The sequence below is a fragment of the Ictalurus furcatus genome, chromosome 12 (assembly GCF_023375685.1).
Source record: "Ictalurus furcatus strain D&B chromosome 12, Billie_1.0, whole genome shotgun sequence".
Lineage (NCBI taxonomy): Eukaryota > Metazoa > Chordata > Actinopteri > Siluriformes > Ictaluridae > Ictalurus > Ictalurus furcatus.
This window is the reverse complement of record NC_071266.1, coordinates 724,433-736,924: the sequence shown is the minus strand read 5'-3', so window position 1 is coordinate 736,924 and position 12,492 is coordinate 724,433. Positions and strand designations below refer to the sequence as shown.

At 42.1% G+C, this 12,492-nt stretch overlaps 1 protein-coding gene across 4 annotated transcripts in view; it reads left to right on the top strand.

Annotated features, from left to right (window-relative positions):
* The window catches only part of rbl1 (retinoblastoma-like 1 (p107)), a 58,810-nt gene extending 47,267 nt beyond the window's left edge, over nucleotides 1-11,543 (top strand). For all 4 annotated transcript variants that reach the window (XM_053637924.1, XM_053637923.1, XM_053637926.1 and 1 more), the window contains 8 exons: nucleotides 2,849-3,085; nucleotides 3,278-3,447; nucleotides 3,841-4,017; nucleotides 4,261-4,332; nucleotides 6,215-6,299; nucleotides 6,417-6,568; nucleotides 6,705-6,869; nucleotides 9,346-11,543. In XM_053637924.1, coding sequence (XP_053493899.1) covers nucleotides 2,849-3,085; nucleotides 3,278-3,447; nucleotides 3,841-4,017; nucleotides 4,261-4,332; nucleotides 6,215-6,299; nucleotides 6,417-6,568; nucleotides 6,705-6,869; nucleotides 9,346-9,516 — 1,229 coding nt within the window. In that variant the 3' untranslated portion in view covers nucleotides 9,517-11,543. The remainder of the gene's footprint in view (nucleotides 1-2,848; nucleotides 3,086-3,277; nucleotides 3,448-3,840; nucleotides 4,018-4,260; nucleotides 4,333-6,214; nucleotides 6,300-6,416; nucleotides 6,569-6,704; nucleotides 6,870-9,345) is intronic.
* Nucleotides 11,544-12,492: the final 949 nt, after the last annotated feature.

The following is a 12,492-nucleotide window of genomic DNA, read 5'->3' as shown; positions in this document are numbered from 1 at the left end:
TCTTAAATTTTCTCTATACACTACAGCAAGGCTACCCCCTCTGCCATGGGGACGAGGTTGCGATATATATTTATATCCATTGGGAGTAAGGAGGTTTAGTTGTAGGTAGTCATGCGGTATTTGCCAGGTTTCAGTCAAGATAAACAATACACTTATCAATAATAAATTCACTGAGAAATTATGCTTTGTCCATCTAGAACAACAATTTAACAAGGCATAGTTTTGATAGGGGACATCGGGACATTTCTTGTTGCAGAACTTATCTGGAGTAATAGTGATCAAGTTCCTGGAAGAGTTTAGACGTCGCTGGGATGAAGAACGAGCATAGAGCAGTCTATTTGTCCCAGTGGTAGGAATTGCGGTGGGAGACGAACGACAGACGACTGGGATATTCCGGGCTGACCGATGGATGTAACGTGGGCGACGGCAGATTCTGAGTTCACCGCAAAGCTGGTATGTTGCAGGATCTAGACGGGAGTGGAAGTTCAGGGCCCTGAGTTGTGAAATTAGGAGATTAGTTTCCATGATTTGCGCGCTAAGGTCGATCATAAGACTGAGTAGTAGCATAATAAGGGGACAGCTCCAATGCATGATCGTATACAACGTACAGCGCGCAATTTACTACCGCCGCACCGTCAGCCAGAACTCCACTATCTTAACACCACCTAGTTAATCAAGCAGAAGGCTACCCAACCAGTTGAGAAACTAGTGACCCAGATAATAAAGAGAGTATCAAAGAACTCACTCATCAGCTGTACCATAAAGAAGTGAAAGACGGAGAGAGAGGGCTCGTAGTGTACCGGTGAAATTGAGCAGCTGTATCAAGGCCAAGTGCAGCAGGTAAACACCGGTGTCAACAGCATACTCTGGTAGCAGGAAGAACTTCTCAATTGTCAATGCAAAGTATACCAGTAGTTGTCACAGTCCAGAGAGGGTGCAAATTTAGTGAAGTCAAATAATCTGATGCAGGACAACTCAACGGAGACAGAACAAAGCAAACAATCAGATGCTCCAATGTGAAGCAACAGCCAGGCACGCACGGCATTCTCACACCGGAAGTCGGAAGCATAAGTATCTGAATGACTTTGACAAGGACTAAATTGCGATTGCAAGACGGGTGGGTCAGAGCATCTCCAAAATGGTAGGTCTTGTGGGGTGTTCCCGTTATGCAGTGGTTAGTACATACCAAAAGTGGTCCAGGGAACGACAACCGGTGAACCGGCAACAGGGTTATGGGCGCCCAAGGCTCACTGATGTACATGGGGAGTGAGGGCTAGCCTGTCTCGTCCTGTCTACTACTGAGAGCTGTTGTATTGCTGAAAAAGTTAATGCTGGCTGTTCTAGAAAGGTGTCAGAACACACAGTGCATCACGGCTTGCTGCACATGGGGCTGCATAGCCACAAACTGGTCAGGGTGTCCATTCTGACCCTTGTCCACTGCTGAAAGCAACTATAATGGGAATGTGAGTATCAGAACTGGACCATGGAGCAATGGAAGAAGTTGGAATAGTCTAATGACCTTTTCTTTTACATCATGTGGACGGCGAGTGTGTATGATGACCTACAGGTCTGGGGTTGGGTGCATTAAATGTGTTGATCATTTTAATGTATTATTTTTTCCATAATTGATCGCCTAAATTAACGCGTTAATTCGACAGACCTAGTTAGTACCTACCAAAAGTGGTCCAAGGAAGGATAATCGGTGAACCTACGACAGGGTCATGGGCACCCAAGGCTCATTGATGCACGTGGGGAGCAAAGTCTGTCATGTCTGGTCCAATCCCAATTGCTGTAAAAGTTAAGCTGGCTATGATGGAAAGCTGTCAGAACACACAGTGCATCGTAGCTTGCTGTGTGTAGGGTTGTGTAGCCGAGGACTAGTCAGAGTACTCATGCTGACCCCTGTCTACCGCCGAAAGCACCTACAATGGGCATGTGAGCATCATAATTGGACCATGGAGCAATGGACGAAGGTGGATTGATCTGATGAATCACGTTGTCTTTTACATCATGTGACTGGCTGGGTGTGTGTACATCACTTACCTGAGAAAGAGATGGCACCAGGATTGCACTATGGGACGAAGGCAAGCCGGTGGAGGCGGTGGGATCCTCTTCAATGTTCTGCCGGGAAACCTTGGGTCCTGGCATTCATGTGGATGTTACTTTGACAGGTACCACCTACCTAAACATTGTTGCCATCCAGTACACCCCTTCATGCCAACGGTATTCCCTAATGGCAGTGGCCTCTATCAGCAGCATAATGCGCCCTGCGAAACTGCAGAAATTGTTCAGGAATGGTTTGTGGAATATGACCAAGAATTCAAGGTGTTGACTTGGCCTCCAAATTCCCCACATCTCAATCCGATTGAGCATCTGTGGGATGTGGATCCATGCAGGCCCCACCTGGCAACTTACAGGACTTAAAGGATGTGCCGCTGATGTCTTGGCACCAGATTACCTTTATCGGTTAGAGCTGTCTTGACAGCAGAAGGGGGACCTACACAATATTAGCCAGATTGTTTTAATGTTTATGACTGATCGGCCTATATAAGAACATGAAAAATATCCTGGGAGAGTCTTGAAAAGGGAGTCCTCTTTTGCAGTATAATTTATTCTAAATCTTTTGTCTAGCCCAGTCTCTTGCAGGCAACATAGCAAGCATCTTTTCTAAAAAAAAAAATCTCTCAAAATGCCATTTAACCTTTTTGTTGTTGTTGTTTTTAAAAAATCTCTCTTACAAGTGGGCCCTGGCCAAAAACTCTTCACAATAGTTCGAACAAACAACATTCAGACACAGGACATCATAAAATTTAACATCTTTACATTTTCAATTTTCTCTTTGTCTTAGATGCTCCTCCATCTCCCATCTCTCTCCATGACCGCTTCAGTTCTCCTGCAGCAGGCAGTGCCAAAAGGCGTTTGTTTGGTGATGATCCTCAACCTCAGTCTCCAGTGAAGCGAATATCTGTCACTCCTGTCAAAATCATACCCAACACCTCTACAGAAAACAACCAGAACACGACCACAGCAACTGTCTTCTCCATGGCTACTACTAATGGCCAGCAGCTCAACATCCCTTTGCCAGGTGTGATATGTATATGTATACCCAAGGACTGAACAGCTCATGCAAATGCAAAAACCTCTGCAAAGTCTGTGTGAAATTGATTGCTTTAGAGTTTATTAAAATGGATGTGTTTTATTAGCCTTCCTCACTTGCTAGAAATATAGATCAGATACCATATGCAATGACTGTGATTGAGAACATTCCTCTTTGTAGTGATGAAGAATGACCTGGGAAGTATCACGGTAATCCAGGTACAAGCAAACCAGCTGACCCCCCTCACCGCCCAGGTGCTGCTCACCTCCCCAAACAAAGCCCCTGAGGTTCATACACAGCCAACCAACAAACCACGCCGCACAGGATCCCTTGCACTCTTTTTCCGCAAGGTGAGGTGGAGTACAGTACAGAAGTCAGCTACCTGTTTATTTTCTCTGTTGTGATCAATTCATATGTGTTTCTGTTCAGTAATTTCTCCAATAGACAAATACCAGTTCTGTCATATTTAGTTACTACATATGAGTGTTGTCTCTGTGACTTATACGTATAATTACATTACAATACAAAATGTAGACAAAGACACAGTCCAGTATAATCACAAGTATTACTTTCTTACGATACAAATTGGTGCTGAGAGTCTTGTTACTGTACTTTAAACGTTCTGTAAAAATATTCTGGAATAAGATTACTTTTTAAGGGCTGATAATCTATAATCTAGTGTTTTATTAATAAAAATAAATACTTAATATTTATTTATTTATTTATACTTTTTTTTTGTAAAGGTCTATCATTTAGCAAGTGTGCGTCTCAGAGATCTATGTCTAAAGCTGGACATCTCTGCAGAGTTAAGGGGCAAAATCTGGACATGCTTTGAGCAGTCTTTGGTCCACTGTACAGACATGATGAAGGATAGACATCTGGATCAGCTCTTGCTCTGTGCAGTCTACATCATATCCAAGGTAAGTATTAGAATTGTTTGAGGAAATGAATGAATGCATTCCCTAATTTTGTGGTAAACATTGACATTCTGGAACACAACTGTACCAAGTCCCACATCACTCGAATAGTAAACGTTTTATTTAAAAAAAAAAATTATAGTGTTTAACAGAGCATGTATCAAACAGTAACACCTGTGACGAGCGGTGTTGACAAGATGCTGAATTTATAAGGAACAGTTGATGCTTTCATGATCCCGTTCACAGATCTCAAAAGAGGAGCACACTTTTCAAGACATAATGAAATGTTATCGGAGTCAGCCTCAAGCAAGCAGCCATGTAAGTAACATACAGTGGTGCTTGAAAGTTTGTGAACCCTTTTGAGTTTTCTATATTTTTGCATAAATATGACCTTAAACATCAGATTTTTGCACAAATCCTAAAAGTAGATCAACAAAGCCCATTTAAACATTTTTTATTGAGGAAAATTGATCCAATTTTACAATTCACCTGGTTTCCCATTGAAGCGAAGCAGGTTTGAGCCTGGTTAGTACCTGGATGGGAGAACTCCTGGGGAAAACTGAAATTGCTGCTGGAAGTGGTGTTAGTGAAGCCAGCAGGGGGCGCTCACCCCGTGGTGTGTGTGTGTGTGTGGGGCCTAATGCCCCAGTATAGTGACGGGGACACTACTGTAGAAATAGCAGCATCTTTCAGATGAGACATTAAACTGAGGTCCTGACTCTGTGCTGTCATTAAAAAAAAATCCCAGGACACTTATCGTAAAAGAGTAGGGGTATACCCCTGGCGAAATTCCCTCACCGGCCATTCTCCTTCATGGCCCCCTAATAATCCCCATCTCTGAATTGGCTAGATCACTCTCCTCTCCACTAATAGCTGGTGTGTGGTGGGCGTTCTGGTTATACCATGTAAAGTGCTTTTGAGTTTCTAGAAATAGAAGCACTATATAAAGGTAATTATGGTGTGGCCCCTTTGTGCAGCAAAAACTGCAACTAAATGTTTCTGGTAACTGTTGATCAGTCCTGCACATCAGCTTGGAAGGAATTTCAGCCCGTTCCTCAGTACAGAACAGCTTCAACTCTGGGATGTTGGTGGGTTTCCTCACGTGAACTGCTTGCTTCAGGTCCTTCCACAGCATTTGACTTGGCCATTCTAAAACATTAAGTTTATTTTTCTTTAACCGTTCTTGTATGCTTGGGGTCATTGTCTTGCTGCATGACCCACTTTCTCTTGAGATTCAGTTCACGGACAGATGTCCTGACATTTTCCTTTTAGAATTTGAGGGTATAATTTAGAATTCATTGTTCCCTCGATGATGTCCTGGCTCAGGTGCAGCAAAACAGGTCCAAACCATGATACTATCAGTAAGGTTGTTATGCTTGAATGCAGTGTTTTCCTTTCTCCAAACATAGCGCTTCTCATTTAAACCAAAAATTCTGTTCCGTCCACAAAACATTTTTCCAGTAGACTTCTGGCTTGTCCATGTGATTGCTGCCCCTCTGCAGTTTGCTAACATGTTCTTTTTGGAGATCAGTGACTTTCTCCTTGCAGCCCTGCCATGCCCACCATTGTTGTTCAGCATTCTCCTGATGGTGGACTCATTAACATTAACAGATGTGAGAGAGGCCTTTAGTTGCTTAGACGTTACCCTGGGTTCCTTTATGACCTCTCAGACTATTACACATCTTGCTCTTGGAGTGATCTTTGTTTAACGACCACTCATGGGAATGTTAACAATGGTCTGGAATTTCTGTGCACAGTCTGGATTGGTGGAGTCCAAACACTTTAGAGATGGTTTTGTAGCCTTTTCCAGCCTGATGAGCATGAACAGCTTTTTTCGGAATTTCCTTTGTTCGTACCATGATACACATGATCTACTCTGAGAGATCCCTGTTCTTTAAATAAAACTGGGTTATCCCATCGATTGAAAACCCCAGAATAATTTCACTTTCAAATTAACTGCTAATCCTAGAGGTTTTGTAATATTGGATTGGCATAAGTATAATATTTTCCTCATTTGTTTAATTAGGTTCTCTTTGTCTACTTTTAGGATGTGTGAAAATCTGATTGTTTTAGGTCATATGTGTGCAGATATATAGAAAACTCTAAAGGGTTCACAAACGTTTAAGTACCACTGTAGATATTTTCAAAAGCACGTAACTGGTGGGGTCATAACTGTGTGTGTTTGTGATCATGTGACTAGATATACCGCAGTGTGCTGCTGAGGAAGAGAGTCCACGAACAGCAAACTGATGACACAATGGAAGTTGATCCACCAACAGAACAAAGTACTTATACCCACCTGCTTTCAGTAAACATTTCGATTTTATTTTTCATATGGACACTGAAATGTTTTGTGTACTGACTGAGCCTGCATTTATTATATTGCTTCTGGTTGGAATCAGCCAATGGCAGGACAGATCAAGGTGCCAAAGCTAAGGCTGACGGCGAATCAGACGAGGACAGGGGTGACCTCATCCAATTCTACAATTCTGTTTATGTTCTGAAAATGAAATCTTTTGCACTCAGATATGCTCATCCAGCAGCAGATAGTAGAGTATGTATACATTTTTCAAAATAAAGTTTTTACATTTTATGTGGCATAGAAATGCCATTATTTATTTGCATAGATTGGCAGAAGTAGTCAAAGTAAGTATTATAAGTAACTCTTAATTTATTCCTTACAACCACAGGTGAATGCGCCACCGTTATCTCCATTCCCCTCACTGCGAGCTCAGCCTCTCTCCCCACGGCGAATATCTCAGAGACACTCCGTCTATCTGTCTCCCCACAAAAATGGATCCTGCCTCAAACCCAGCTCTGCCTACACATACAAGTTCACTGGCAGCCCATCTAAGGTTAGAAGGTTCTCTCTTGCTTATTTTTATGTTTGTATGTTTAAATTTATATACACTGTGCATTTCACAGAAATACGTATGTTACATTATTGCAGCAAAAATAAAAACAAGAAGCTTGTTACAAATCCGCTGTAGCTACTAGTTGCTAGCCATCACATGCTTCCTCCTTGACATATGAAGCCAGCCAACCCCATCTTTTTGAACTGCTACTCATGCTGCGTCAAAGGGAAAGAAAGCGCTGTCTGCACCCTTTCGGATGCCTGAGCTTACAGACACACATGATTGACTAGTGCTGCTGTTATTGATGGGGAGAGAGAGTATGCCATCCCTCCCACCCAGAGAGCAAAGGAAAACGTGCATCCTGGGTGATTGAATCATAAGTGGATGGCCGAGATGCATAGCTGTTCGCACCTGGCATTATGAATGCGTCTCCAGTGATCACTTGTGATAGGATTTTTCCACTGGTAGAAGGCTGTCACTCACATTTCTCTCCATACAATGATTGTTGCAATGATTACATATTTTCCGGCTAGAACAATGACGCAGACAATTAGTTCGTCATATGTTGCTGTCTGGGATGCATCAAGACACATTTGCATTCACACTACACATTACAGATATTATGTGGTCATATGCGTCCCAAACCACCTCTGAATGTGGTTTGAGTGGTCGGAATTCAATGCTTCTTCAAGAGCAAAAACCAATGTGACTACAGAACATTTGTGTAGCCATATCATCCTATCCTCTTCTAACCGAATCATTCTCAGATTCATCTGTATTAATACACTTGGCTAGCTAACTAGAAAATCTTGCACCTTGTGAATGGGACTGGTATTGCATACATGTTGGCGTCTTAATGTAATAAATCGCCATCATAAATGTAATAAATGCCTGCTGTGGAGCTGGACTTCCGCGTTAAGAGAGAGGTGTGTCGGACACTAATGTGGAAATTGTCACGCTGTATATCAGTGACCAAGTGAGTCCATGACCAAAGTAAAAATGAATCTGTTCATCCATGATGCTGCGGGACTGCCCTAAGCATTTGCTGCCTCCAGAACAGTAAAAATGTGAGTAAAAACAGAAAAAATGAATGGCCTCTTGGGGCTTCCATTTAGCTTTCGCATTTGTTAGTTTTTCCAATGTAGACTTGCTAACTTTGTGCTGCCTGCTCTCTTGTCTCGCCTGCTTTCAATGTGGTTTGGTGGAGCGTGTTGACTGTATCAGCCGGGGTTGTGCTAACTGTAGAGCTCGCTAAAACATGCTTTGAGTTGAGGTGGTATTTCAGGCTAGAATTGCTTTGATGGAATGCAAATTCCTAAGTGCAAAAGACTTTGGTCTTTTCAGCGCTTACATCTGGATGCGTTTTGAATTTATAATTTCCCTTCAAAGGGCCAAGCAGAGGTTAGTCACGTACAATTTTGCATTCAAGTCTCCTGTAGTGAACAGTGGACTAGTTCAATAAACAGACTTCATGAAAAACCATATTGAACTTCCCTTTACTTTCACACTATCCGTTGTTACCCAGATGAGGTTGGGTTCCTTTCTGAGTCTGGTTCCTCCTAAGGTTTCATATCATCATAGGGAGTTTTACTTGCCACCGTTGCCACTGGCTTACTCAATAGGGATAAATTTAAAATCTGTATCCCGTGTTTATATGTTTCTGTAAAGCTGCTTTGAGACAATGTCCATAGTTAAAAGCGCTATACAAACAATTGAATTGAATAGACATCTCCTTGCATCATGCTCGTCACTAAGCAACTGCATGCAATGTAAGATGACGTACAGGTCTGGGGTGGGGCAGTGTGCATCAGTTGTTTTAACGCGTTATTTTTTCCATAATTAATTGCACTAAATTAACGTGTTAAATCGACAGACCTAGATAGTACCTACCAAAATTGGTCCAAGGTAGGACAACCAGTGAACCTACAGACAGGGTCATGGCACCAAATTCTCATTGATGTATGTGTGTGTGGGGAGTCACAGACTGGTCAGAGTGCCATGCTGACTCCTGCCTAGCACCAAAAGTGCCTACAATGGGCACATGAGCATCAGAACTGGACCATGGAGCAGTGGAAGAAGGGGGCCTGGTCTGATGAATCACATTTTCTTTTACATCACATGGACTGCTGGGTGTATGTCCATCATTTACCTAAGGAAGAGATGGCACCAGGATGAACTATGGGAAAAAGTCAAGCTGGTGGAGGCTGTAGGGTGCTGTGGGCAGTGTTCTGCTGGGAAACCTTAGGTCCTGGCATTTCTTTGCCACAACCTTATTTTTCAAGGATAATACCAGTTTAAAATGTTAAGTTAAATGTATGCGAGGGTGATGTTCCTATTTCATAATTTTTTTTTGTCACCTGCTTGTGTGTTTTAAATAACTTCTGACAAGTTTATTTAACAGTATTATAACCTAATGTAATTATTTTATTTATTTCTACCTTATTATAGCTTATTGTCTCTTCCTGACTTTCTTCAGGAGCTGAGTGACATCAACCTAATGATCCGTCAGGGAAGCGTGAGCAAGAAGAGAGCTTTTACCATGGAGGGAGATGAGACGGAGTCTCCCACCAAACGTTTGAGCCAGGAGAGTGAGGATGTGCTGCTCAAGCGCCTGCAGGATGTTGTGACTGAGAGAGCCAATCACTGACCGATCATGCAAATCTTCCCAGTCAGTGATGAAGTTGCATCTCCCAAAGTTTGTAACATTCACAGACCTATTACAATACAGCATGACCTTTATAACCAAAGAGCAACTCACAGAGCTGCCCAGGGTACTGAGCCAGTGGACCATGATGGACAGTCCATAGTAGAAACCTAAATTGTGGGCTTTGGTGGGATTTCGGGTTCCTTGAAAAGTATGGTAAGTACTTGAGCATTCATTTCAGTCATTCTCAAATGGCAGCAAAATAAATTAACACCACATGTTGTTTAACCCGACACTGTACTTTATCTTGCCCCTGTGGTATCTCAAGCATGGTTCACAGCACTCTGGGTGAAAAACATCTCACACACACAAAGATTTTCTGTATACATTAGGGTGTATTAACAGGGCATAATTGATTATTTTATTGAGCAAATCATTAATGTTCAAGCATTGTCCTTTGTGCTGCAAACACATGTAGCACTGTATTGTGCTGTGTAGTATCTACACATCAGAGTATTATTTTTTATCCAAGTCACGTTATTCCACTCAGGTGGAGAAATTTGTCTTCTGATGTATACCGATCAGCCATAACATTAAAAAAACTCACAGGTAAAGTGAATAACAGTGATTATCTTGTTACAGTGGCACCTGTCAAGAGGTGGGATATATTCGGCAGCAAGTGAATGGTCAGTTGACGAAGTTGATGTGTTGGAAGCAGGGAAAATGGGCAAGTGTAATTATCTGAGAGATTTTGACAAGGGCAAAGTTGTGATCGCAAGACGGGTGGGTCAGAGCATCTCCAAAATGGCAGGTCTTGTGGTGTGTTCCCGTTATGCAGTGGTTAGTACATACCAAAAGTGGTCCAGGGAACGACAACTGGTGAACCGGCAACAGGGTCATGGGCGCCCAAGGCTCACTGATGTACATGGGGAGTGAGGGCTAGCCTGTCTCGTCCTGTCTACTACTGAGAGCTGTTGTATTGCTGAAAAAGTTCATGCTGGCTTTTCTAGAAAGGTGTCAGAACACACAGTGCATCACAGCTTGCTGCGTATGGGGCTGCGTAGCCACAAACTGGTCAGGGTGTCCATGCTGTGGGAAGAAGGCAAGCCAGCAGAGGCATTGTGATATTGAAGCCAGTGTGATACTCTGGGTAATGTTCTGCTGGGAAACCTTGGGTCCTGGCAGTCAAGTGGATGCTACTTTGACGTGTCACCTACCTGAACGTTGTTGCAACCCAGTACACCCCTTCATGCCGACGGTATTCCCTAATGGCAGTGGCCTCTTTCAGCAGCATAATGCGCCCTGCGTAACTGCAGAAATTGTTCAGGAATGGTTTGTGGAATATGACAGAGGTCATAATGTTGAATTGGCCTCCAAATTCCCCAGATCTCAATCTGATTGAGCATCTGTGGGATGTGTTAAACAAACAAGCCCAATCCATGGAGGCCCCACTTCACAACTTACAGGACTTGAAGGATGCGCTGCTAAGGTATTGGTGCCAGATACCACAGCACACCTTCAGAGGTCTTGTGGAGTCCATGCCTCGACAAGGTCAGAGCTGTTTTAGCAGCACAAGGGGGATGTACACTATTAGGCAGGTGGTTTTAATGTTATGGCTGATCATGTTATGTACATCATTAATAGAGTTGGTATATAATGTCATACCATTCTAACCTTAAGCCTTAGATGCTCTGGCTTGAACAAAGTCAGTGTTTACATGGTCTTTAATTGTGGTCTCTGTGATTGCTCATTTTATTCTTATATTCTTATAAATATTTTTTCTTGTTTTGTTTCTACTGTAATCGAGCAAATAAATATTTTTAAAACCTCCATTTATTAATTTGAAATTTTCTCAGGAACAGTCTTTAATCTTTGGACATTAATCATTTTAAGGTGAGAATCGAGCCTTATCCTTCAGAGGAAAACTAACTGTGGGGGTGTGGTGATAATGTTTGTTACATATTGCTGTTTGTTCAGATTTTTTTTGACTGTCTTGGATACATGCAGCCAATAAATTATTATTGATTAAATGGCTTGTTGTAATTGTTTGAAAACCAAAATCTCCACACGATTGTGATTTGCCTAAAAAACGTTACATTGATGATATGAATTATTGTCCGGCTGCAAGCCCACACACACCAAAACTAAATAAGCAAACATGGGATTGTGGCACCCCTACTATGTTAACCATAAGCATATATGCAGTGTTAATATTTTGATGTGCTTAGTTTCTAGATACTAGTAGCAAAAGAAGTCGGATCAGTAGGAGTCCTGTAGTCGGAACCAATGTACAGACCAAGTGTTTTATCCAAAACTGGAAAATGCTGAAAAACAACCAATATAGAAATAGTGCTGCAGGGATGTTTTTTGTTTGTTTGTAGGCCAACCCAGAATTTAGCATCACTCTGGTTCCCTCAACAAAAAGCCAAAACCGTCTCTTACACTGAGAATGCAGGGGGGAACAGATTTTCCTCGAGGCCTGGGAAAAGTGCTTCCCCCTGTGTAGAGATTGATCTATAGATGAAATGCTATGCATAATGATGACTGTAAAGTACATCACTGTAATATACTGGGGCGGAACCACTTTTCTCAGGCCTCCAGGTAAATCTGTTCTGGGCCCTCGTGTTCTCCATGGAGATGAATAGTTAAGTAAACATCTACACAGTGCTAGCGTTGCTGTACTATTTTAATCGTAGATTAGTTGGAATATACTGGGGAAGTTCCAAGGGTGGCCGTGTAATGTTTCCCCTGTTTCTTAATTATAAAAGCATATGGATGAAACATGGATTTCAGAAGAAAAAAGAGATGTGTTACCATAATTAATGTCAACAATATATTCTATACTTTTAAAGTATGTATTTCATTGCAGGCTATCTAACAAACATGGAATTTACCTAATGCTGATGAAAAATAAACTATAAACTAGCTGCTCAACACACCGACAGGAGAAAACGTCATGATTTGGCACAGATGTGCTGA